This window comes from Urocitellus parryii, chromosome 5 (assembly GCF_045843805.1).
Source record: "Urocitellus parryii isolate mUroPar1 chromosome 5, mUroPar1.hap1, whole genome shotgun sequence".
Classification (NCBI taxonomy): domain Eukaryota; kingdom Metazoa; phylum Chordata; class Mammalia; order Rodentia; family Sciuridae; genus Urocitellus; species Urocitellus parryii.
In genome coordinates, this window is record NC_135535.1 from 68,079,040 (window position 1) to 68,106,608 (window position 27,569).

Sequence of the window (27,569 nt, forward strand, 5' to 3'; positions counted from 1 at the left end):
CACCACATACAAACAAAGATGTTGTGTCTGCAGAAAACTAAAATATATATATATATATATATATATATATATATATATATTTAAAAATTCTTTCTCTCTCTCTTTAAAAAAAACACAAATTAGGAAAATGAGCCCTCAAGCTTGCACAAGCAAGCAAGGGTATATGTGTGCATACTACACACACACACACACACACACACACTCTCTCTCTCTCTCTCTCTCTCTATCACACACAGAGAATATTCCATACTATACCCCACAGGGGAGGGCAGCTCCCTAGCTCAAAACTCTTTGGTAGTTTTCAGTTCTTATAGTTTTCCCTGGCTTCCTCTGCCTTCCAGGAGGCCATTGCTCCTATCTGCTCCTCCCTTTCTGGGCAGGCTGTTCAGGTGAATAGAGCTATGGTTTGGGATTGGGCCTTTTCTCCCTTCTCTACGTTCCTGTGCACTAATCCATCCCTGGATCACAGGATGTCCTAGTCACAGACATCTAGACTGTCCTAGTCTCAGACCTCTAGACTCTAGAAGACTGAAAGCTGAGACTGGCATCCTTGCCTCTCATTAAAAGCCTCATTATGAGGGCTACTCTGCAGATTTTAGGGATTTAGAAAATTTTACTGGAAAAATTCACTTGTGTATTTCCTGTGTCATTTTAAAAAGATAGGGGAACTGAAGGCTGTAAAAGTAAGTAAAAGCAATGATGAGAGCTAAGGAGGCAATAAATGAAGGAGGAGGGACTGGTTGGTACATGAAGCTAGGGCAGGGCATAGGGCACTGGGGTCACTGACCGTGGCCTAGGGGCTGGGATGGACCCTGCATCCTGGGGGGTGGGGGGGCAGGGGTGGAATGGACCTGGCAGGCTATTCATAGCCAGCACTAAGGAATCAGAAGGTCAGTGACCCAGTGCAGGCATGTGCTTTCTCTGCAGGCGGAGCATGAAACGGAAGGCGCTCTTCACCTGTCCCTTCAATGGGGACTGTCGCATCACCAAGGACAACCGACGCCACTGCCAGGCCTGCCGGCTCAAGCGCTGTGTGGAAATTGGCATGATGAAGGAATGTGAGTGCCTAGGGCGCGAGGCAGGGGTGGAGGCTGAACTGGAATCGCGCGAAGACTTTGACCACTATCATGCAAGTTTTGCCTGAGAGTTCTGTCTGCCTTTTCTCTGCATGACCAGCTGCTAGGGTAGGACTGTTGGAGCGGTAGGGCCAAATGCACCAAGGAGCCCTTGAGCCTCTCTAGGTCCTGTGCTTTTGTTTGAGACCCCTGGAGGATCCCTCAGAGTGAGCAGAGAGAGGGAGAGGGGGCACTGCTTTCATGACCCCCAGGTCACAGTCTTTCTCCAGGATATCATCATAGTCTCAGTGCTCCCTGTTTATTCCCTAGACTTAGAGGAAAAGATGAGGCTCAGACTTCTCTGGACTTTGGGAGGGAGAGCAGCTGTGGTGAGGAGGGGCAGGTGGTGGGGAGAAGAAATATGCAGAGCCTGGCAGGAAGGGGTCCCCACCCTGGCCTTCAGCCATGTAGGTCCTGTGGTCAATCTGAGGGCTGGTGCCCAGGGAAGGCTGGGGGAAGATTCTGCTAGGTGAAGCACCAAAGCTCTAGGATGACCCTCATTTCCTATAGCACTTCCTATACAACTCTAGGGTTGGAGAAGAAGACCACCGTGGCTGATTTACAGGGACATTCTGACCCACCATTAAAAATAAACCATTGAGTAGGGCATAGTGGTACACACCTGTAATCCCAGCAACTTGGGAGGCTGATGCATCAGAATCACAAGTTGGAGGCTAGCCTCAGCAATTTAGTGAGATCCTGTCTCAAAATAAAAAATAAAAAGGGCTGGGATATGGCTCAGCAGTAAAGCACTCCTGAGTTAAGTCCCCAGTACCAAAAAAGAAAAAGAAAAAGAAACCCAAAACAAAAACAAGCCCTTGACTTGAATGCTGTTGAATTCAGCCAATGCTGGGAGAGGCTTGCTTATAGCCCCCCTAGGCTGGTGGGGCTAGACCAGTCCAGCCATAGGAGGCTGGTGCACATTTTATTCTCACTCTACTCCCGCTGAGCACTCTTGTCTGCAGTTGGCAGGCAGACCTCTACCCCAGCTCCAGAACAGAACCCATGCCCTGCCAAGCTGTGGCCTGGGGAGTCTGGGGTGGGAGGTAGGCTTTCAAGCACAAGAATCCCAGAAGCCCTCCTGGCTATGGGACCATTTTGGGGGTAGGTAAGGAAAAGGCAGACACCAGAAAGATATGCCGGTAACAGCTGAGAAAGTAATAGGAAAGGCCTTAGGTGATGAGAAATGTCTTCTCAATGGGAATAAAATTCAGCATTGCTGGGAAACGGGCAGTGTTGGAGCCCTACCTTGGGCTTCCTCCTCACCTTGATCGCAGCTCCCCAGCCAACACTGGCAGCTCTGGGAGGAGTTTACAGGCTGTAGTTCCTCACCCCTACAGGAGCGTGCAGGCCTAGACATGCTATCACTCTACCCAGTCCCTGCCCCACCCCAGCTCCTGTGTTTATGCTGGAGAGAGTGAGAACATGCAGTCCCAATGTCTGGGGACCTATGAGCCTTTGCACCCCATCTTAGTGAGGTCTGCTCTGTGGGCATAAACAAGGTGCAGCACCTGCCCTGCCTCTGTGAAGCACTTTGCCCCTTCAGGGCAGGGAGCTTCAGCCACCCAAGAATGGCCTGGGCTCCAGCTTGGCATTCAGTAAGACACTTGTCTCAGGAGTTAGGTCAACTTTGATGATGGCCCAGGAGCCTTTGGCCTGTTCCTTAGGAAAAGGGGATGTCCTGTTAGCCTGTTAGAGGAGGAAGACAGAGATCCTCTGAAACCCAAAAAAGGAAAAACATCAGGATTAGGGTCAGAAAATAATTTAGTGGCTAGACTAGAATAGCATCCAACCCATGTCCCCTTCTAAAGCCCTCCAGATCCCCCAAGGAGCACAGAAACTACAGTGAGGAGCAGTACCAGGTCCCAGGAGCTAAATCAGGAGCCCCTGGTCATGAACACCACACCACATAGTGGGTCCAGTCATCCAAAACTGAATGCCCACACCAATCAGCTTTGTGCCTCTGCCTAGACCTGCCCCATGGAGCCCTGTGCCCTGTCCTGCCCACAAGCTCTTGTGCCTCCAGGGCAGGCAGCTGTACTGAGCAGTGGATGAGCTGTAGTTAGAACTGAAGCACTGGGCCAGCACAAGCCCATCTTTTTCACTGCCCTGAAGGGTAGGTTATCCCCAAAGAGATTTAGTTCCTATTCATGTCAGCCCAGCTGACGTGTGTCCGGGCCCAGAGTCCCTAGCTCAGAGTCCTAGGAGAGCTGTTCCCTGATTGGCTAGCTGTTGTCCCAGGGCCTAGCCTCCCTAAAACAATCAAGTGACTCAAAATTTGTAAAACCATAGGAAGGGAGCTAAAAACCCAGGCTCCCTTCTGGCCAGAGCGGATAGATAGGCCCTCTATAGAGGAGACATAGAAAGGGAAAGGGGGTGAAGATAGAAATTAGTGGGGGTTTTTTTTCTTCTTTTTTTTTTTTCTGGGAGTTAGGGAAATACTGGGGATTGAACTCAGGGACACTCAACCACTGAGCCACATCCACAGACCTATTTTGAGTTTTATTTAGAGACAGGGTCTCACTGAGTTGCTTAGCACCTTGCTTTTGCTGAGGCTGGCTTTGAGCTCTTTATCCTCCTGCCTCAGCCTCCCAAGCCTCTGGGATTACAGGCATACACTGATGTGCCCTGCTTTGATTTTGTTTTTGAGAAAAATGAAAAAGAAGGTTATTACTTTGCTAGCAAAGGAGAAAGGCAGGGAACTCCTGTCCCAGAGGCTGTGATTCTGCCCATCAACAGGAACAGGGTGCTTTTAAAGAGGTCATTTAAAGGCTACCTTCCACATGTTCTCTGATGGAGTTGGAATTCATGTGTTAATTTGGGAGACAGTCATTTCTGAGGTCTTCTGGTACCATCCCCAAAGTCTGGGTTACTTTATTCCTATGGTGAGTGTGTACTCAAATACAGATAAATCTCCCTAAATGGGGAAAAAAATCCAATTTATCCTGAGGTTAGGGAGGAGGAGAGATTAGAGAGGAGCAAGGAGAGAGGAAGAGAAAGAAACATGTTCATTTAAAAAATCAGTTGCAGGGGGGCTGGGGTTGTAGCTCAGTGGTGGAGCGCTTGCCGCACGTATGTGAGGCACTGTGTTCAATTCTCAGCAGTGCATATAAATAAATACAATAAAGGTCCTTCAACAACTAAAAAAAATAAATAAATCAGTTGCAGGGCTGGGAATATAGCTCAGTTGGAAGAGTGCTTGCCTTGCATGCACAAGGCTCTGGGTTCAATCCCCAGCACCAACCACACAAACAAACAAATAAATCAGTTGCAGTGGCAGAGCAGCAAGGGCTATATTCAAAGCATAAAGTGGACCACTGTTACATTTCCCCACTGTGGATTCCTGCATTCCATTTCTATGGGAAAATAGGCAACAACATCTCTAAGCTGCTTCCTTCTGAAAGGGAGCAAAGTTAAGGGAAGTAACCCAAAGTTCTTGTTCTCTATCATGTGGGATATGGACGTTTAAGAGTATTCAATATCAGAGCAGTCCAGAGGTCCACAGTGGCAGATGGCAGGTGACTGGACAAGGCATACATAGGACAGGGATCATGCTGAGACAACTATAAACAAGACAGGAAAGCATTACTTTTTTGTAAACAATTGGCACAAAAACAATTAGTATTTCAGCCAGTCTCTGAAAACCATGAAGACAGTAACTCATGATGATGTCAGTGAAAAATAGATGAAGTTTATGGATATAGAAGGTTAGTAATATTTGTAGGTCTATGAGATCAGGATCAAATCAACTTAGGACAAACATGAGTTCTTTGTGATCATTATTATCATGCATTCCCACACAAGAACCCTTCCTCTATAGCCTCCAGCTTTACTCACTCTTGGTAGGGCTGACACAAGTATACATCTTTAGTTATATATAAAAAAAAACATTGTTTTTCCTTTTAAATGTCCATGTAGGACTGTGCTCAGGCTACACTCTCCTGCCAGGTATTTAAGACCAAGTTGGTCAAAACTGACCTTGTTCCTATCTACTCTTAAGGGTCAGCTGAGATTCCTCAGAAGTCACTCTTGGGGATGTGTGCAAAGCCTCTTGGCTCCTTTAGCAGAAGCCAGTGTTTATTGATACAAGATACTGTGTCAGACATGCATTTTCTTCTTAAACTCTTACAACAACCCCTAAATATGTAAATACTTCTATTTTTTTTTTTAATAGGTAAGAAAAGCCAGTCACGGTAGAGTACACCAGTAATCCTAGTGGCTCAGGAGGATGAGGCAGGAGTTCAAAGCCAGTCTCAGCAACTTAGCAAGGCCCTAAGCAACTTAGTAAGACCACGTCTCTAAATACAAGATAAAAAGGGCTGAGGATGTAGCTCACTGGCTAAGCGCCCCTGGGTTCAATCCCTGGTAAAAAAAAAATTTAAAAAAAAAAAAAGCTAAGAAAGCTTGAAGGAATTAAAATATGCCTCTGAGCTAAAATGATGATGGTATCAACGTTCAACACTCATTCTAACATAGGTCTGTCTGCTTCCAAAGGCCAGGCTTGTGGGGTCCACCCCAGGGCAGCCTCTCAGGTGCTTCTAATAGTCAGAGCTCTCTCCATTTTACCTCTCCAGATACTGCCTGGAGACAAGCTAAAGAGAGCTTTGTCCCCACCAAGAGTCCTCCTCTTTCTCTTCCAATCCTTATTGACTGTATGTCCTTGGAACCCAAGACATTCCATAGTTGAGCTCTTGCATGTTGCTTATTCTATACTCATCCTACACAGAACTACCTATTATGTAAACCTCAATTTTTTTTGCAAATATATATGTTTTCTCTCCAGTGTTAGCACAGTGCCTGGCACATAGTAGGTGCTCAATAAATCTGTGTTGAGAACAATTTGGTGGCTAAGCTGGAATACAGCTATATTCAAAGCATAAAGTGGATGATTGTTACATTTCCCCAGTGTGAATTTCTACAAACAGATGGAGTTTATCAATGTAGGAGGTTAGGAAGATTTGTAGGTCTATGAGATCAGGCTCAACTCAACTCAGGACAAACATGCAACTCTAGAGTCCTTTGTGATTGTTATTATTTGGCACTCCCACACAAGAACCCTTCCTTTATAGCCTCCAGCTTTACTTACTTATTATGGGTTGCATCCAACCCATGTCCCCTCCTAGACCTCTCCATGTCCCCACATGGAGCACATAGCTCCACACTATACTTCTTAGGTCTCTATATCGCCACTTGTCTATAGAAGCCAAAAAGATTATTCCAAACCTGATATTGTCTCTGTCATTCATTTGGAAAAATATTTTGTCCACTTCCTTTGTTACCCATGGCCATCGTGAAATGTTTTTAAATCATTTATGTTTGCAGATCTGACTTCCCAACTCGAGTCTAGGCTTTGTTGACAGAGAACATGGCTTACAAGGAAATAACTTGCACAAAGTCACATCCAGCTAGGAACCTGGGAGATGTCAAAAAAGCTGCTGAGCAGCAGTGTAGTTTTCACAGTGTTTCACAATGAGCAGGGACCAAAGCTCATAGCTTTATTCACTGGAGAGCCCCTCAAATGCAGCTCTTTCAGACCTATTTACCCTTATTCTAGCTCAGTGGCTTTTCTCTTCAAAACGTGTCTCTTGCCAGGAATGGAGGCACTTGCCTGTAATCCCGATGACTCAGAAGTTTGAGGCAAGAGGATCACAGGTTCAAGGACAACTTCAGAAACCAATGAAATTAATAACCCCTTTAAAAATTATTTCATAAATCATAGTAGCATCTGTATATGTGAGAGGCTTATGGCTTATTCAGTCCCTAAACTACCTGGCCTTGTGGGAGGGAGTGTCCTGGATTGGGCACCTTGGGTAAAACAGAGCTTAGGTTTCTTTGTCTAGTCTCCCACTCGCCCAGAAGATGGTGGCTGCTATCTGAGGCAATAGTTGGGAAGAACATTGTTTTAGAGTTAACCATGAATCCTTTTTGTCTTTTTAAAGTAAGCCATTGACATTCTTTGCTACTTTATTGAATTCTTTATATTCTTCAGATGGATTGGAGCACCTTGTTTGTCAGAATTGATGGCTGAGAGCCAGAGTCCTACTGGGCAGTCATAGCTGGCTAGGGTCAGAGGCAGTATGGGGTTATGATTATAGCCATTGACCCCAGAACCAGACTGCCCAGGTCTGAACAGCAGCTCTACCATTTGTTAGCTGTGTGACTTGAGACTCGGTTCCCTCTTCTGCAAAATGGGCATATTAATAGTGCCTGCCTTTAAGGATTGTTAAGAGAGGACTAAATATATATAACTGCATGTACAAAAAGCACTTAGAACAGTGCCTGGTATACAACAAGAAATTATGTATGTTATACATTACTATTAATACTATCTTTTTATTATACCAGACTTGATTGCCAAGATTTCTAGCTCCCAACAGATCAGAAGTAACACTGGAGGGAAGAAAAGCACACTTCTAGAGGCAGATACTGACAAGAGGAGGCAATGCATAGCTTAGCAGAAAGGCAGAGACCAAGCTGTGAGAAGGAGCACAACACTCCAAAGCGCACAACCCTGAGGTCATGACCTTGACCCGAATGTTCGAAGAGTATTCAGAATGAGGTCTCTGAATCATTGAGAAAAGGTTTTAGGATGCCCAAGGATGCCATTACAAGATAGTCTTTCTGAAAAATATTTCAATCACAATAATTTAATCAAAGAGTTTAGCTTCGCTCAGTTATGCAGTGGCCTGGTGTGCCATGTGTGCCATTTCCAACATTTCAGGGGATATATGGCTTGATGCATTCCTTACTGTCCTTCCCCAAGCCCAGGAAAATGACTTGCACATAGTAGGTGCAGTCTGTGTTGATGTGCTCAATGTTTAGTGTCAGACTTTCTGGCAAGCACCATGGCCAGGAAGCCTGTGTTGGGAAAAGCAAGAATTCTAAGACAGGGCCTCTGCCCTCAAGTAAACTAAAGTCTAGTGAAGGAGACTTTCAACTTCTTAGGTTCTCTCTGTAGGCATTTATTAAAACCTATACTAACCATTAGTATTAAAGAATGGAAGTTGAAGCCTGGCAATGTGGCTGATGCATGTAATCCTAGTGACTCAGGAGGCTGGGGCAGGAGGATTGCAAGTTCAAAGCCAGTCTCAGCAACTTAGCAAGACTCTAAGCAACTCAGTGACACCCTGTCTCTAAATAAAATATTTTAAAAAGAGCCAGGATGTAGTTCAATGTCTAAGTGCATTGAGTTCAGTCCCTGGTACCAAAAAAAAAAAAAAAAAAGAATGGAAGATGATTAAGGGTCAATGTGAATGGGAAAGATTAAATACGTGTCAGCCACAAGAAACGAGAGCACAGTGCAGATCAGGGCAATCAAAAAAGGAGGGTGTTAAGCTGGGCATTGAGAAAGTGATAGAACTTACACAGCTACTGGGGAGGGAAGACCCAACTGGACAAACATCCAGCACAGGTGGAAATTCAGGGGGAGATGTGGCGCAGGTCATGTTCACAGGTCAGCAATGCCAACATGCCTACAGCAGAAGCAGTGTCCAGAGGTGCTGAGAAATGAGGTTGGAAAGTTAGAAAGAAGCCAAATCTTGGAGATCCTTGACTTTGGTTTGAGCCTGGTAAGCAGGAAGGAGCCAAGAAACATTTCTAAGCAGGAGAATAACATCATAGAATCACAGGAGGGATGCCAAAGTCCATTAAGACTGAAAAACATGCCTATGGATATCCACAGTGTGCTTGGCAGAGCCTGGCCTCCTTAGTTCTGATCACATTACCCCCTTTATCCACCCTTCAGATGAGCAAGAAAGAACAGACACCTAATCTGGGATTCCCCAGGCCAGGGCCTTATATCTTGCCTTTCCCTGCTCTGCTCCTTTCTCCCCACCCTTCTTGACCTCTTAGAGTCTGAGTAGACACCCTCTGTGGGAGGAGATTGGCAGCTCTGGGTGGCTGAGTCAATCACCTTGGCATGGCCTCCTCCCTGCCCTCCTCTTGGTATGGCTTACCTCAGCATGAAGGGAAGGCTCCATCTTTTGCCGTAGGCTTACTTTTTCTGCTATGCCTGTGGCCCTGGTTGTATCCTCCCACCAGCCTTAGGTTCTTCTTCAGGCCCCACCAACTTCTCTCATTCTCCCCTTACCTAGGGTACTTGGGTCAATTGGCCCTTCTTGAAGCCTGGAACTCTCCCATTCTGGGGTTATTGATCCTTTCCCTGCTCTTGTGAAACTCCCCAGCACTGTGGGCAGATGCCTGGCAGCTCCAGAGAAGAGCAAGTAGCTACAGGATGTCCCAGTGCCCACTCCTGCCGTCAGCGCTCTGCAAGCCCTGGCCAGGAGGTCTGTTTGCCTGGCTGTTGTGCCAGGCATCCCTGCTGCAGCCCCACCCTCCAGGGCAGCCATCCCAGCACAGTGTGGCAGGTCATCCCTGCCCAAACCTGCAAGTGACAGAGGGTCTCATGGCCAGTCACCCACTAGCAACTTGGAGAGAACATCCCAGATTAGAGATGTGAGGCGTTAGCCTTCAGGGACTCGAAGAGAGCTCAAAAACTTCCTTGAGCAGATATATCAAGACTGGACAGGCTGGAAGATGGGTAGTTTTGCAGATAACCAAAGAAGATGGTCAGGGTAGACCAGATGCCTGAGTTTCATGCTGGGAAATGGATGTGAGAATGACTATGAAGAGGGATCTTTTTGGCATCTCTTATCGTCCATCACTCCAACTGCGAGTGTCCACACAGTTGTTCATTCACTGTAACGTTACCTTCATATCTTTCTTCTTCAGGACCATAGGCCATGGGGTGGGAGGGTGGAGGAAGACTAATGCTTCATGAGCACCTGCACAGTGTCAGCCTCGCATCTGGGTCCTAAAACTCCCCCACCTACACACGCACACACACACACACACACACACTCATTATGGAGAAAATAGCAAGAAACAAGTTATATGGTCCAACTTCTCATTCTATAAATGGGAGAACAAAAGCCTAGAGTTGTTTTGTTTTTTAGGGTACTGGGATTGGGGGCACTCAACCACTAAGCCACATCCTCAGCCCTTTTTTTGTATTGTATTTAGAGACAGGGTCTCACCGAGTTGATTAGTACCTCGCTATTGCTGAGGCTGGCTTTGAACTCTCGATCCTCCAGTCTCAGCTTTCCAAGCTGTTGGGATTACAGGTGTGCGCCACTGCACCTGGCAAAAGCCTAGAGTTTGAGCAGTTTGCTAAAGATCCAACAACTTGTTCTTGGGAATCCAGACTCCCTAATGCCAGCCCATCTTGCCTCCCAGATCCTCTTTCTTCTTCTTGGATGTGCCTGCCTTTTCATCAGAGCTAACCTAATTTATTTCCATATTGTGGCATTGGAGCCCCAGGGAGCCCCAAGTGTGAGGAGACAGCCAGTTCCTCCCATGCTGGTCCTTTAATACTGGATGAACATTTTCTGGAGGAGCAGTGGACCAGCCCTCCTGACTCCCCTTCCTGCCCCCACAGTCATACTGACAGATGAGGAGGTGCAGCGCAAGCGGGAGATGATCCTAAAGCGGAAGGAGGAAGAGGCCTTGAAGGATAGTCTGCGGCCCAAGCTATCTGAGGAACAGCAGCACATCATTGCCATCCTGCTGGACGCCCACCACAAGACCTACGATCCCACCTATGCCGACTTTGACCAGTTCCGGGTATGTCTGCCTCCAGCCAGGGAGTATGAGCAAGAGCTAGGAGAGAACCAGAAACGAGCCAGGCTGGGAGCAGGAATGGAGAGCCATGGGCCTGCTGGCATGGAATCAGGGAAGGGACAGAAGCTGCTCTGCCCCTCTGGCATTGGGAGGCCTTCCATTCCTGTAGATCATCCTTGAAACCATTGCTGTCAGAGATCAGGACCAAAACAAAAAGGCATTCCTGAAAATAGGGGCCTCTGAGACCCCGTCTTTCCCTTCCAGCCTCCAGTTCGAGACCATGAGAGAGAAGGGAGTCATCCTGCAGGGCACACTCCCAGCTTTTCCAGGAATTCCTCTTCCTCTGGCTCAGATCTCTACACCACCTCTCTAGGTAAGCAGGACTTCCCACCACTGCCAGGCCAACAGGGGAGGGGAGCCCACCCACCTGTCCTTGGGCTGCTGGATGCAAGAGGCAGAAAGCTCCCTACTGTGACCAGCATTTGCATACTGTGCACCACACAGTGTCCTCAAAACAACCTCATTTTCACAGAAGGGCACTGCCTTGCATGGGGCCCATGCTGAGGGAGAGTTCAAGCTCTGATGCAGCCTGTGTGGAAAGGCCCATCTGATCCATGCTCTTTCCTCTAAGCCAGGTTCTGGCTCCCTCCCTGGGGGTGACCTGATTCCTTTAAATGATGTTTTGATTCTGGGCTGTTTGGGGAGGTGAAATCAGCGTGGAAAGCAGAGCTTTACCTGAGCTCTGGGAGAGAACTATGGCCCTGGAGGATCGGCCACCTCCAGTTCACCCAAGAGCCTGGGAGGCACAGTCTTTCCTTCTTATGGCCTTTTTATACCTTTCTCCTCATCCTCCTCCTCATCATCCCCTGCCCTTGTCCTTTCTCCCTCCACCCCTCACCCAGCTCTGGTGTCCTCCACTCAGGGCCTATTTGAGGGCAGGGATAGGAACCCTATCTTCCCTCTGGATAACTACATCCCTTAGATAAGAAATTTTCAGACTCAGTGATGGATCTGTGCATGGATCCAGAATAGATGGAAGGGGTTCCAGGACAGAGGTAACAGTTGGAGCATACATTGTTAAAGTGCATTATCTATAAAATTTATTTTATGTATAATCTTTAATCTTCCTGAGCCAAGAAAATTAACATTAGGAGGTATCTCTTCTTCATCTTTTTTTTTAAAAACACATATGTTTGAAGGGACGCTGTCACTATGGGATCCCTTGTATTCAGAAATGGAATTGTGCCCTAAGTCAGATCACTGCTTTTTTTTTCTCTTAATAGTATACGTATGTCAGGTGCAGTGGCACATGTCTGTGATCCCAGTGACTCAGGAGGCTGAGACTTGGCGATTGTAAATTTGAGGCTAGCCTGGTCAATTTGGCAAGACTCTGTCTCAAAATATAAAGAACTGTAGATGAAGCTCAGTAGTAAAAGCACCCATGGGTTCAATCCCTAGTACTTCCAAAAAAATTGAAATAGTATATTGTATCATATTTCCATGTCTTTCACTATTCATCTATAATATAGTATTAGTATTTAAAGGCTGCATAGTATTCGGAGATATAACATATCTAAATCCCCTGCCACCTGGATAGCTAGATTATTTCCCAACTTTTCAGAAGGATAATACTTTGCTTGTAGATAAATATTTACAGTTATTTTGAATTCTTTCCTTATGGTGAATTCATGAAAGTGGGATTACTGGTCAAAAAGTACACTTAATTACAGACTTTGACCCCTATTGTCAAATAGCTTAGATCACCTGTACAGATGTACACCTGTAGCACTGAGCTCTGCATGATAATTGCCTAATTCTCTGTATCTTTACAAATACTGGTATCAACATTTAAACATTTGTTTGCAGTTTATAGGTGAATAGTGTAGATGTTCTACTTTGTAGTTCTTTCATCACTAGGGAGGTTGAACATCCCCCCCACACACACACACACACACGCAAGTTGATTGGTCCCAAATTCATTTTTAATGGAGATCACAGAAGGGCACTGACTTGCACTGGGCCCATGCTGAGGGAGAGGCCAAGTTCTGATGCAGGCTGTGTGGAAAGGACCATCTGATCCATGCTCTGCAAGATCACGTGGTCTCCAAAATCATGGCTCAAGGAAGTCTTGTTTCTCTAAGTATTTCTGGCTCTTTGATTTTACTGCTTCACACCTCACACTGCTAGAAGAGACCAGAAGAGACCCAGAGGGAATCCTGGAGCTGCAGTGTGGCCTTTGGAGGGAGGCTGTCACTGTGGGGTCCCTTGTTGGCTTTGCTTCCAGGGCACATGAGGTCCTTGTAGGGGCAGGCAAGAGGGACCTGGCCTGAGTATTCTTTTCTTGTGGGGAAGTATTAGGGATTAAACCCAGGATGCTTAGCCACTGAGCCTCATCCCCAGCCCTTTTTATTTTTTGAGACAGGTTCTTGCTAAGTTGCTTAGGGCCTCACTAAGTTGCTGAAGCTGCCTTTGAACTCACAATCCTCATGCCTCCTACTCCGGAGCCATAGGGATTACAGGTATGCACCACCATGCCTTGCTCCGGCCTGAGTATTCTTAAATAGTTCCTACTCTTTCCTCCTTTTCCCCAGACATGATGGAGCCATCTAACTTCTCGAACCTGGATCTAAGTGAAGAAGACCCAGATGATCCTTCTGTGACTTTGGACCTGTCCCAACTATCCATGCTGCCCCACCTAGCTGACCTGGTCAGTTACAGCATCCAAAAGGTGATCGGCTTTGCCAAGATGATCCCAGGATTCAGGTAAGTAGTTTCTGCAATGTCTGGGGATCAGTCAGAATCCTAGATGGAGCTAGAAGGTTTGGAGGTCACCAACCCACTGCTTCCCCAAAACAGAGATTGGGTTCTACCTCAGACCTCCAGAATCAGAATCTCTGGGGGAGGCCCAGGAATCTGTATTTTAGGAAATGTAGCCCATCCAGCACTGCTTTATGAGCCAGCAACACCAAGTTGTCATTTTTAATAAATATATTGGGAGATAGCTACATCCATATTTATGTATATTAAATCTTCATTCTTTCCAAAACTTCACTGTGTATCTTGATTTAAAATATATATATATATATATATATATATATATATATATATATATATATATATATAGTAGCTGGGTGCACTGGTGTATGCCTGTAATCGCAGAGGCTCAGGGGGCTAAGGCAGTAGGATCATGAGTTCAAAGCTGGCCTTAGCAATGGTGAGGCACTAAGCAACTCAGTGAGACCCTGTCTCTAAATAAAATACAAAAAGGGCTGGGGAGGGCTGGGTTTGTGGCTCAGTGGTAGAGCACTTGCCTAGCATATGTGAAGCACTGGGTTCAATTCTCAGCACCACATATAAGTAAATAAATGAAATAAAGGTACACTAACAACTAAAAAATTAAAAATATATTTTTTAAAAGGGGGCTGGGTATGTGGCTCAGTGGTTAAGCATCACTGGATTCAATCCCCAATACCAAAATAAATAAATACATAATAGGATCCTGTAAGCTGGAAAATAAATCATTGTTGGCCAGCTCTGGATGGAACTAACATGAACTGCCATTATTTGTTTTGTGGATCCCTCTGCTGCATACTGAAGCCATCAATTAGTTATTGTCTAAATTACCACATTGCCCTGCTTAATGGCAATGTATAGATGAGGACTGCTCTTCAGAATTAGGATGGAAGTCAGGTGCTTCAACGCTTTCCAGTTTGTTTCTGTGCTGAGACAACTAGCCCTGCTTTATTTTATGCCTCTCACCAACCCATATACCAGAAACTCTCCAATGCTCTTGCCCTGAAATTAATGTGAAAATTGTAAAGAAAAGAACGTCAGGGGGCCGGGGTTGTGGCTCTGTGGTAGTGCGCTTGCCTAGCATGCGTGAGGCACTGGGTTCGATTCTCAGCACCGCATACAAATAAATAAAATAAGGTCCACCGACAACTAAAAATATTAAAAAAAAAAAAAAAGAACGTCAAACAATGTTGAGACACTCTTGCCACATGAACATTTGGGTTGCTGCAACAGAAGCAAGGGCCATGCTGGCAGTCAGACAGAACAAGTGACTGAGTCTCCTGTGAGTCCCTGGGTTTAACCTCCAGAGCCTTCCCTTGGAACCAAAAACACATTCCGTTGAACACAAGTTTCAACTCCCTCCTCCATGCTTCATGTTACTGTTTGCAAACTCCATCTCTTCCAAAGTCTTGTTTTGTGTAAATAGAGAAAAAACACTTCAAGGTGCCAAAGTCTATTCTGAAGCACCTGGCTTCCATCCTCATCTGCACAGGATTCATTCTTCCCTGCCCTAGTGGGGAGTTGGACAGATGGCCTGAGGCTCTCTCCAGAGGCTAAGTTTTGGTGTTCTAAGTGGTGGCTAGGATTGCGCACATGGGAAACCATCCTGCAAGGAAATTCCTCATTAAAATGCATCTCTCAGCACTACTCCTCTTCCCTAAGTGTCCCCAGCCTCCATTTTTTCTCCAGTGTCCTTTGGTACCTGTTCCTTACCTCCCTCTCAATTTTTCTCCCCAAGTCTGAGCCTAAGTCTGCCCTCTTCTTTTCAAGTCTTATCTTCCCTGGGGTTCGTTAGTCTGGTCCTGTAGTCATGGCTAAAGGGAAGTACATGTGAGCAGGTAATAGGGGTGCCAAACCATTGATACAAAATGTGTTAAACTGATCCTGAATGTCCTTGGGTTAACTTCTCTTTCTGTAGAGTGACTTGAGAAGTTTCAGAGCAGAATGTTTTTCCATATAAATGGAGCAGACCTTGGCAAGAGCATGGGGGGGACACTGATGTGGACACACTGTGACCAGATGGAGAGGGTGCTGAGCTCAGATGGGAGCAACTTCCAGGGGCCAGTCAGGGCCAGTCTAGCAGCTCCCTGGTCTTTCTGGTTTCCATGCTAAGGGTTTTGATTTCTCAAGAAGTGGAAGAACAGTGGCCATGGTCCCTGGTGGCTTTGATCTTGCTGCCTATAGGCGGGGGTGGTGGGTGTGGGGAAGGCAGGATGAGACTTCTGTGTAGGTGAGGGGAGGGGGGTCTGGATGAGACTCCAGCTTGGGCATGGGACCAGTATGGGGCGGGACTGGATGGGTTGCTCTGGGCGTGAACTGCACTGTAGTGAACACTTGGCCCCACTCCCTCCTCCCACCGCCTCTCTTTCATCCTTTCAGACTTACCCCACAAACCTCCCTCTTTCTTGGTACTGCAAAAGAAATGCATAGAAGAAGTGTTGTCAGAAGCAGCTTGCAAATCTGAGGGTGCTTGGTCCTTACATCCAGGAAGAGCCTTGGATGTGAGGACCAAGCACCCTCAGATTCCACAGCCAAGTGGGTGCACAAGGGACTAGGCCACTCCAGCTGGAGCCCAGATGTGTGGGCTAAAAATACCACTTCCATTTCCAGGGACTCCTTCTTGAGACAAAGGCTCAGGGGTCATGGTACTTCCTTTGTCCTGTGCCCTTTCCTCCACATTCATTTACCCATCCATCAAACAAACAACTTTCTTATATAAACTGTGAGGGATAAAAGTTGACTAGGACACAGTCCCTGCCTCCAGGTACTCAGTGTCTGATGGAAGAGATAGGCATGTGAGCAATTGCTGTAGAGAGATAAGAGCTCTCCTGGAAACCTGCTAGAGATACCGTGGGAATTCAGGCGAGGGGGGGCTGGACTCTGCCCTTGGGGGTGGGAAAGACCAGACAGCAACATCAAACCAGGCACGCCTCAGGTACTCAGAAGTGGCCACAGGTGTGATGATAACAAGGGTATAAATATCACACAGGTCAGGGAGGAGGCAGAGACTGAGCAGGCTCCAGTTGTCACAGAGCAGCCCTCTTACTGGTTTCCTTAAACTCCATGTCTACTCCCACCCACCACCATCCCCAGTTCTGGCTGTGAACCGCACTTAGAAAGTCCCTGTCTTTCCTGGCTGTGGGTGGTAATGTGGGGTCATCAGAGGTTTGCTTCATAGCAGTAGCATGTCTGGGTCACAACAAGGAGCAACCCTACTGAAATCCCCTGGCCAACCACCCAGAGAATGTGTGTTCACTTATGCCATCCATCCTGACTAGGGCACTGAACAGACAGTCCTCGCAAAATTACCTATTGTAGCAAAAGTTAGAAGCTACCATAACATCCCAAAATAGGTAAATGGGAGACTGCTTAAATAACTTTGAGTGTACTGATGTAAGATTACCCAGCCCACTAAGAACTGGGTGAAAGAATTTTCAGTGATATGGGAAGCTGGAATTAGTATGAACTCAAGTATGTTAAAAAAAAAAAAAAATATATATATATATATATATATATATATATATGTTAGTTGTGATTATAAGTAATTTTATTTGCTTTTATACATTTGTTTTCCAAAGATTTAATTATACATATGTTTTACTTGTATGTTGAGTTAAAAAACCAAAACACAATGGAGGTGATGTTAATTTTTATTTTTATCATGTTTTTAAATTTTATAACTTTTAATTTTTATTATTTTTATGTGGTTCTGAGGATTGAACCCAGGGCCTTGCATGTGTTAGGCGAGTGCTTTACTGCTGAGCCATAACCCCAGCCCCTAATTTTTATTTTTTAAATGTAGAGTGAACAGCTAGAGAAAAGTGACAAAGATAAGGAAACATTTAGACTTAGACAGTTATTAGCCCATCTTTCCTAGAGAATATATAAAGAGGACATGGTAATTTTTTCTTTAAAAAAGAAAAAAATCCACCAGGCATGGTGGTGCATGCCTATAATCCCAGCAGCTCAGGAGGCTGAGACAGGAGGATTGCGAGTTTAAAGCCAGCTTCAAAACTGGCAAGGCACTAAGCAACTTAGTGAGACCTTGTGTCTAAATAAAATACAAAATAGGGCTGGGGATGTGGCTCAGTGATTGAGTGCCCCTGAGTTCAATACCTGGTACCAAGAAAAGAAAAGGACATGGTTGTGCCAACATCAGGAGTTGACCCCGGAGGTTTACCTGGGACTTCTATAAAACATTCCTGCTGTTTTAAGTCTCTAGATTTGTGGTCATTTGTTACAACAGTCAGGAAAAGCATACCCAGGCTTAAGAAGAGAAATCATTGTCATCAGTTGTCAGAGAAAATCAGTTGACAAAATTCAATACCCCAAAACCAACCAAACAAATGAATGGGAAAAAATGAATAAATAAATTTTTTAAAAATTCCACTAGCATGGTTAAAGGGCCATCTCAAGGATAAAGGAGAAGTCTGATTCTTTCGAGTGCAAAACTATAAACATTGGGTGAATATCTCTGCATGGGGGTTGAAGCTGAACAGAAGAAGAGGCCATCAAGGCAGGAACTATCTAACAACCTGATGGCTGAGTCCAGAGGCTGTGAGCTCCCTACATCAGGAGCATCCTGTGGAGGCTATGTAAGCGCTATCTGTCAGGCATGCAGGAAGAGGAATTGGCCCACTTGGTCTCCAAGAGGCTTTCCAACTCTTGCATTTTGTGTATTGCTCAATACCAGTCCTTTGCCTACCATCCTAATCATGTAAGCCCTTTCATTCCCCATCATCTATCACCTGTTGATATAGAACTCCCATCAGTTAATATCTGCTTCCTGTATTTACATACCAAAGAGCAGCCATAGAGAAGATGACAGCCCATCTACATGATTTCCAGGAGAAAACTGACAGTCAGGAAGAAAAAGGAGGAAAAAGCCAAAAGCAAGTGGGTCCATGGTCTCTGGTTTTGCCTTGCCATTGTTCAGACAAGCCCAGCTTATGACTCAGAACAGTGGAACTAATTGTTGGGCTCTTATCACATACACACATTTATTGATCCTCTTGTACTCAAGGCTTGATGGTCAGAGTATGGGCAACAGTAAGGTAATTAAGAGATGGTATTGGCCCTCAAGTAACTTACAAATAAGAGCCAGAGACTAGCATGAACAGAGCTGAAGGTGAAAGGACAAAATAAGAGCCAAGTGATGTGCAGTGGGTCATAAAGAAATGGCTTCTGCTAAAGAGAATGGGGGAGGGAGGTCCAAGAGATAACACTGGATTCAGGATAAGGACAGTATGATGGAAAATTAGAAGAAGGGTGTTCCTCACTGGAGCTGGAGTATGCTCTAAGGTATAGTGGTCTGAAAGCATACAGCATCTAAATACAGAGAGGCCTAGTGTTGCTAGAAATGGAGGGTTGATGGCATTTGCATTGGGAGGGGTGGGCTGGAAAGACAGATTGGATCCAAGTTATGGGTGTTTGAGAATCAGTGAGGTTTTCTGGGCACAAAAGTGTCATTTACCTGGAAGAGCAGGAGGAAAGATGAATGAGAGATCTAAGAGATGAGTCCAGAACCCCAAGAGGAGGCTATTTTAAGAGATGATGGAGCTCTTGATGGAGCAGTCCTGGTGAGAGTAGGAATAAGGTCAAGGGTTTGAGAAAGGTCTTGGAGACAGAGCTTACTACTGAGAAGGACGGGTGGACAGGAAGAGGGAGAAGAAATGAAAACAGGGGATTTGTTGAAGATGACTTGGGCCAAAGCATTTGCAGACCACCCTATCCACACCACGGTATGGGGAGCTTCCTTTGGCTTTCTCTTCCCATCACTAATAGCTCTGGCTGCCTAGTCACTGGATTTTCCTTCTCTTATTAACTGAGCTACTTCAATTTTCACCTTGGCATATGGTCAGTGTGGAGGACAGAGGCACACAATGGTCACCTAGCAGGTGTAACCCTAAACTGATTGGTGTGACTTGAAGGTCTTGACTGGTGGCCTGATCTCCTCACCTCCCCAACCATCACAGAGATCTCACCTCTGAGGACCAGATCGTGCTGCTGAAGTCGAGTGCCATTGAGGTGATCATGCTGCGCTCCAACCAGTCCTTCACTATGGATGACATGTCCTGGAACTGCGGCAACCAGGACTATAAGTATAATTTTACTGATGTGACCAAAGGTGTGTCTAGATTCTGCTTCCACCTTTTCCAACTTCCAGACTCTGGTTCCAACCCACTTGAGGTCTTGGGCTCCCATCAGGCACATGGAAGATAGTGGGGGGTGGGGCTAGGCAACAACAGGGAGAGGAGAGCAAGGGCAGGCAAGGGTTGGAGGTGGGGTGGGTAGCTCCTGGGTTCTACCCACAGTACCTGGTCATTCTTTCTGATAGCTGGGCACACCCAGGAGCTGATTGAACCCCTCATCAAGTTCCAAGTGGGGCTGAAGAAGCTGAATTTGCATGAGGAAGAACATGTCCTGCTCATGGCTATCTGCATCGTCTCCCCAGGTATGGAGCCCAGGAGTGAGGAACTCACTAGGAAGTGGTGAAAGACAATGACCTGTGGAGGGCCAGCAGGGCAATCTGGAGGGAAAATTGATCAAAAGGAAAGGCAAATAGGGAAATAGAGAAACATCGCTTTGCTGGCTTTGTATGGCCCTTAGGGTGTGCAATGGTTGAGGGGTCCCTCATCCCTCACTGCCCTTGGCTTTTTCTTCTAGAGACAGTAGGTGATTCATAAGATTCTGAGAAACCAGATAAACAGGGTTCCTCAGGCCACAGACAGGCCTGGGTGTTCCCAACACTTGGGCTCTCTTCTGTGTGAACTGGAATGAACTTTTCTGTCACTTGAGGTTCCTCAGAAGAACACAAAACCTTGAGGATGATGAATGATTCTGCATTTACCTGGCTGGTTCTGGAGGCAGTGTTTTTTGACCCTTGACCTTTTCTGTTTGTTTGGGGTGGGAAGAGGGCAAAAAGGCCAAAGAGGAAGTTGTTGTGGCCCTGGGGATGTTCTCTTGGTGATGAAGCCCAGATTTGTGGATCTATAGAATATATGACAGCAGCAGGGCTCCTGATTAAGACATGGAGCTGAAGGGCCGTCAGGAAGGGCCCACTTGAGGAAGGTCTTGTAAGCTGTTACAGTCAGTCAGGCAAAGATAGAAGAGCTGAGTTCCAAGCTGGGGAAACACAAAAGCAAAGCCCGGAGGCCAGAGAGTGCATCGCTCAGGACACAATGTACAGACACATTGTACAGGCACAATGTACAGACCAATGTACAGACAGAGGAAATGAGGTGAGGTGGAGACAGGACCAGATGGGCTCATGAAAAGACGTCATCCTCCATGCAGTGGGAAGTTGTTGAGGGATTTAAGGCAGGTGTCTCAGGTCAGCAGTCATACAGGGTGGCCTGGGCAGTGCCTCACAAGGTATCCATATGAGTGAGACTGAGCAGCGAGGGAGTCAGCTTGGAGCCCCTGTGTCTTCTCCTCCTATCCCCTGTGCCACAGACCGACCTGGGGTGCAGGACGCCAAGCTGGTGGAGGCCATCCAGGATCGCCTGTCCAACACGCTGCAGACCTATATTCGCTGCCGCCACCCGCCCCCAGGCAGCCACCTGCTCTATGCCAAGATGATCCAGAAGCTGGCGGACCTGCGTAGCCTCAACGAGGAACACTCCAAGCAGTATCGCTCGCTCTCCTTCCAGCCTGACAGCAGCATGAAGCTCACGCCCCTTGTGCTTGAGGTGTTTGGCAATGAGATCTCCTGACTAGGGCGGCCTGTGGTGGCGCCTGGGCCGGGTTGCTCCTCCAGGGCCTGGTGCCCAGGCCCCAGACTGGCTACAGCCCAGCAGCCCCTCCCACTCCTCCTGGAGTTCAACCCCACCTCTGCCAACTCCCTTGTCTGTCTGGCCCATCCTCTCTCCTGTCCGGTCTAATACCAGGTTCCCCTTCTCTGCAGGCCACAGGTTGCCCCCTGTCCCATGAGACCTCAGTCATGAGTTACTGTTTATTTGACAAAGAAAAATCAAGTGGAGACAGAGGGCAGAGGCTGGAGGAGGGGCCTTGCCCAGGGATGTCCCCAACACTCCCTAAGTGGCTGCTGCTAATGCAAAGGAAGGCAGGCAGGACAAATGCACCCACTCCTCAGGGACAGAGATACTTGTACCTCCCCCAGCCCATACGTCCAGAGCCTGGTGAGGAGACCCCTCCCCCTGCCCACACAGAATACATAACTGACCCACAATCCTTACCCTACCCCATCTTATCCTGCTACCTATCTGTGCTGTTCTGTCCCATCCACAATAGTGCCTCCTCCCTCTGCCTTCCTTCTCCTGGCCTGCCTGGGCCACTCACTGCCAAGAATGAGCAAATCCAAGAAAACTAAGGTCATGATACCCCTTCACCCACCCTGCTGGCCAAAGGGTACTCTCCCAGTCTTGGTATGCCCACCTCCATCCCTTTGCCATGGTAATCCTCTCATGGGCAGTAGCTGTGGTATGCTGGGCTTCCTCCCTATGGCAGGAGCTGCTGGCTCAGAACCCACCCGCTGAGAAGCCCCAGGAGAGCAGAACACAGGATCAGGCAGTGGACAACAGGCAAACCAGCCTCCCAGAATGGCAATGGATGGTGATCCAAGGCTGTCTCTGTCACAAAGTCCAGGGTTGGTTGAGAGGGAGCTCTCCTTCCAACCATCCACATGGCAAGATGGAATTACCCTGGGACTGCAAAGAAGGCCTCCCTGCCACTGTCCTCCTCTTCACTCTGCCAGTGCTTTACCTCCCACCCAGGAGGGCAGGCCCTCCTACCTTGACCCCCAAGGAGACCTCACCCTCTCTGATCACCAACGGTAGCAAGGAAGTTGTCCCAATCTCCTCTTGCCCCAGTTTGGAACAACAGGGCCTCCCTCTGACAAGTACATGGGACTTGCATCTTCTTCCCCTGGCAGGGTGGGATAGAGGACTGCCCACATGTAACTCCAAGATAGCTACCCAGATGCAGAATAAGAAGCCAGCACCTGCACCTCAGGGCTTGGTCGGGGGAGCTGGTAGATCCAGGGGCTGGTCAGAGCATGTGGGGACCCAGCAGTGTGGGGCTGGTTCCCTTCTCATCACTCTACCACCCAGAACTCACAGGGAACATGGCCAGGAGGGGAATGCATAACTTTAGACTCCATTTCCTCCTCTAGTGGCCACACCCAGGATATGGGAACCCTCCCTGCCGAGTGGGTTGTGGGTGTGTGGGCCACACAGAGGGGCTTCTTCCAGAGGGACTCATGGAGGGTCTTTGAGATGACTGCTTGAATTAGGGGAGTATTTCCACATCGACATGGAGGTAAGGTCAGTGGGAATATGGCCACCCAAATCCCAAGAAGATGCACCCCTCCACCTACATCTGTGAAAACTGGGAGGAATCAGACTCAACATAGCAAGAGCTGTCAGTGTCCTCCTGGCCCTGCATTTCCCAAAATTCTTCAGGTGAAAACATGTCTAAAGGCCACATTCCACATTACAGAATAGCATACCTATGGCTTCATCTTCAATGTGTTAGATATTAGTTGCTTTCAGAATCAGACTCCACTATGTTCTAATATTGAGGGTACCAGGCAGAGCTATTTATGGGGGGGGGGGGACTTACATTGTGAAAATACTGTACATTAGTGAATATTGTTATTATTGTATAAGGGTCTAGGGAAAGACCTTTGATTTTAGCTGTAGAATATTTTTAGCTGTAGAATGCATTGATCTAATTTTCTATTCCACTGGGGGAGAAAGCTTAAAAATTGTTAAAGTAGTTAGACCCCCTTGTTAAAGGCAACTGACCCTTAGAGGAGGGTATGACTTACCCATGCTCAAATAACTATTTTTAAGTTGCTCCAGGAGCTGAGGCTGAGGCAGAATGATCACAAGTTCAAAGCCAGCCTCAGCAACTTAGTGAGCCCCTGAGCAACTTAAAGAGATCCTATCTCAAAATAAAACATAAAAGGGGTTGGGGATGTGGTTAGCACTCTGGGTTCAATCCCTGGTACAAAAGAAAAAAACTAAACAAACAAGCAAATAAGTCACTCCAGGGCTGGACAAGAATTTGGACTTATACTCCAGTGCCCTTTTCAATACAAAACACTTAAGCTCAGACCCTATTTTCCATTTCCCTGATGACTGACCCAAATTTAGACAGAGCATGTCTAGATCTGGAACCCCTTTCTTTTTTCCCTGGGTTGTAGCCCCACTGACCCATCAGAAGAAGGAGGGGGAAGGACATTCAGCCTGTGTCTCAATGTGAATCAACCCCTCCCCTCGGGTGGCCCTGGCCTTTGGTCTCTGCCTCAGCCCCGTATAATGCTGTTGTTGCCTTATCAATAAAGTACCTTGATCTTTGTAATGTCTGCACTTCCCCAGCTCTCCCTCTGACCCTGCCCTCTCCTGGGAACTCAAGGGGACCCCCTGGGAACAACGGTTACTCATTCCAGGGGCAAATAACCAGGACTCCAAAAGGGAAGTCTAGGAGCTGGGAGGAAAAGAAAAAAGAAACAAGTGAAGATTTAGGGATCTGAATTGGGAGAAAACTGTATTGTCTAGTGTGTTAGAATGAAAGTGTGAAGGTGGACATGTATAAAGTGAAAACTTTTAAAGTATATATTAGAAGTGAAGGAAAGCACACACCAAAGTGGAAAATAAACAAGATTCCAGGCATGGGGAGGTCCTTCTGCTGGCTAACCGGAAGCAAGTAGGGGGAATCCAAGTGAGGTCAACGGAAGAGGTGGAATGTATGACAAATTTGGTGAAAGTCAGACATTAAGCAGCAGAAGAAAGCTTTAAATGTTGCCTCCCAACTGATTTCCAAATAGAAAAAAAAAAAAAAGTTTGCCAGAAATTGTCAAGTAAACCAATGGGGAAAAAAAGCTCTGCTTATGGTAATAAAGCTGATTCATACTTACATAGCACTTACTTTGTGGCAAATACTGCTGTAAATAAATGCTTTATGAAAACCAACTTGCTTTATCCTTATAAGGACCCTATGGGAGATGGGCTATTATTACCCCCACTAGACAGAGAGAATAACTTGCTGAAAGCTACATTGGTGATGAGAGGGTTGAGATTTGGACCCTTCAGAAGCCATTGATTAACTGCTACATTATTATATTGCTTCCTATTGGGTTTGACAGTCTTGCTAGCACTTTCCTAAAGTGGATACAGGGGAGGTTCCCTTTCCTAAAATGGGCCCTGAGATGGGGAAATTAGAGATGTTAGACCAAAATGCTCTACTCTCAGAAGTATTTGGTCAAGCTGGGTGTGGTGGCACCACATGCTTGTAATCCCAGCGGCTCCTGAGGCTGATACAGGAGGATCAAGAGTTCAAAGCCAGCCTCAGCAACAGCAAGGTACCAAGCAACTCAGTGAGCCCTTGTCTCTAAATAAAATATAAAATAATTCTATGGATGTGGTTCAGTAGTCAAGTGCCCCTGAATTTAATCCCTGGTACAAAAAAAAAAAAAAAGTGTTTGGTCAGATGTGTTGGTTCCAGTGTGGCACTTACCTAAAAACCTCAAGAATGAAAAGCAGACAACTGTTGGCAAAAAAGATGGCTGCTGCCCTGGTGACCAGGAAGATTGCAAATGACGCCTATGTACAAGTAGGACTCCCTAGGGGCCCTGAAGAGTGAAAGCCTATGCACCCTCTTCTGCAATGAAGCGTGGCTCATGATGAAGGTTAGCATTGCTAAACACAGCAAACAAGAACCACCCACTGAGGACGCAGCATTGGGATCTGTAAATGGAGTAATCGTGCCCAAACAATGTATTTATTTAGGATAAGTTGGCCTCGGAACTTGCAAATGTGATTGAGTTTTCAGAAACATCTGCAAAAAATTTCAAACCATAGGCTAAAACGTGTCACAGGGGGATGAGAAATTGAGAATTGGGCTTGGGGGTTATTTGATCATGAAAAATTAATAAAAGTAGAGAAAAGAAACCAACAACTACATAAATGGGCATGTCTCTAGCTAAAAAAGCATAAATCTGAGAAATTACTAGAAGATTCAGACTTAGTTGTTGTTGCTGTTTTGTACTGGGGATTGAACCCAGGGGCACTTTACAACTGAGTCACATCCCCAGCCCTTTTTATTACTCATTTTGACACAGGATCTAGCTAGGTTACTGAGCTAGCCTTGAACTTGTAATCATTCTGCCTCAACCTCCCAAGTCTCTGGGATTACACCACTGTGCTGGGCCTTACTTAGTATTTTTATAGATGATCAAGGGGGAACACAAAAATCTCCAAAGCTGTGTGTTATAACTGACTTTTCCAGGTAAACTCAGGAAAATCTTATAATTAGGACAAAGTGATTTTGAGTTTTTGCATCCCATGTTTTGGTTCCGTATCTGTAACTGTTCAATGAGGTATACACACACATATATATATATATATATATATATATATATATATATATATAAATTTAAATGAAAATGAAATAAAAGTAAACTTTCAGCTCCTAGGCTACACAAGCCACAGCTCCAGTACTCAGTCATCTTCGGGCTACCATGAGGGACGGTGTAGATACAGGACATTTTCATCATCATAGAAAGTTCTGCTGTATAGCACTGGTCTAGTCTACACCATGAATTCTTCTCTGATATCACTGTGGGTGACTGACTGAGGATGTGGCCCTAACATGCTTCTGCTGACCTTTGAGGCAGTAGACACTGCGTGTTTGACATCACACAGTGACAAAGCAGTATAGGGAACATCTTCCCCTTCCTCAGCTGGGCTACTGGGAACAGATATGCTCCTCAAGAAACATAAAGGAGAAATACCTCAATGACCATGAGGTTCACAGGCTCAGAGCATTATGTGACATACATAGGTCATTGGTGTGTGGGGAAATATTGACTGCTTCAGCCTTGGGGACAAGCAAACAAGGCCTGCCTGGAGTGGCCAGAGCCCTCAGGTCTATTTCTCCAGCTTCTATGGCAACACCTTGGAGGCTGCCTATTCAGCATGGGATTTGTGCCTTCCTCCTGGGCCCTGCAGGTGACAAGAAGGGTAAGTGCCATCTGGCATTCCCAGTATGACCAAGGAGGTAATGACGCTGACATCCTGATGGTGACTACTTCTCATTGTGGGAAAGGAGCCTGTGAGGCTTTTGGGGGACTCTGTGCTCTGAGGACCAGGAAGCACTCCAGGGTGCAGAGCTGGTGGATGGCAGGGAGATTCTGGGGCTCGCTGTCCCTGAGAGCTGCTCTGTATTCACATATGGCATATATGATATTCTAAAAAGTGTTCCAAATTGGGTTCTGGAGAAGTAGACTGAAATAGAGATTGAAATACAGGGGACTTATTGGAAAGAGGTCTCAGGACCATCAGCTATGGTGAAAGGGAGGGAAGTAAGATCAGATAGAGGGAAGAGTTGGGCTGAAACACAGTCTAACAAGGGTTTCAATAAACCCTGGCCAGGAACTCTGAAACCAGGATGGCCTTTGGATTGTCCTGAGTTGAGATGAGGAAGACTGGCTTTTCTATTTCTACATCAGATAGTCATTGAATGCAGTCTTCACAAGAAAATGTAACCTTGATGTGACCTTGAACTAGGCTGTTCTTTTCAGCAAAGAGCAAATGGGACTAGGAAGTGTTTCTTCACATTTTGGGTAACTGGGCAAGCCCTTTGTCAGTGGACCACTCTGGCCTGGGGGGATTTAGAAGAGTCCCAGACTCTTTGCGGTTCTGGGGTGAGGGATAGCAACTGTTTCTGAAACTACCTCCTGAAGAGGCTATCTCCAGCCTCCCCAGCTATGAACCATCTTTCTTCCAAAAATCATCTTGAGCTTCCCCACTAGAGGGTGCTACTGCCCTATAGGGATGGGCTTGAGCGAACTGGCCTCCTACCCTCTATCTCTTATGATGCTGACAAATCCAACAAGGTCCCAAGTCCCTGCTACTGAGGGCACCTGGTGGTATTCACCTTTCCTCATGCTCTGGGGCTTCCTGGGCCACCTCCAGAGGAGTCTCAGCGATAGGAATAGCTGACACACACCTCAGCCAGGGGCCTTCCAAGTCAGAGATCTGTGCCTGGGGCCAGTGAGCAGCATCCATGCTGGCAGTG

General features: G+C 46.5%; 1 protein-coding gene across 1 annotated transcript in view; it reads left to right on the top strand.

Annotated features, from left to right (window-relative positions):
• Nucleotides 1–21,241, top strand: part of Vdr (vitamin D receptor) — a 32,604-nt gene extending 11,363 nt beyond the window's left edge. Inside the window, exons 2-8 of the mRNA XM_026400675.2 lie at nt 928–1,058; nt 10,552–10,736; nt 10,998–11,106; nt 13,325–13,496; nt 19,502–19,653; nt 19,864–19,980; nt 20,982–21,241. Of these exons, the coding sequence (XP_026256460.1) occupies nt 928–1,058; nt 10,552–10,736; nt 10,998–11,106; nt 13,325–13,496; nt 19,502–19,653; nt 19,864–19,980; nt 20,982–21,241 (1,126 nt within the window). The remainder of the gene's footprint in view (nt 1–927; nt 1,059–10,551; nt 10,737–10,997; nt 11,107–13,324; nt 13,497–19,501; nt 19,654–19,863; nt 19,981–20,981) is intronic.
• The last annotated feature ends 6,328 nt before the right edge of the window (nt 21,242–27,569 follow it).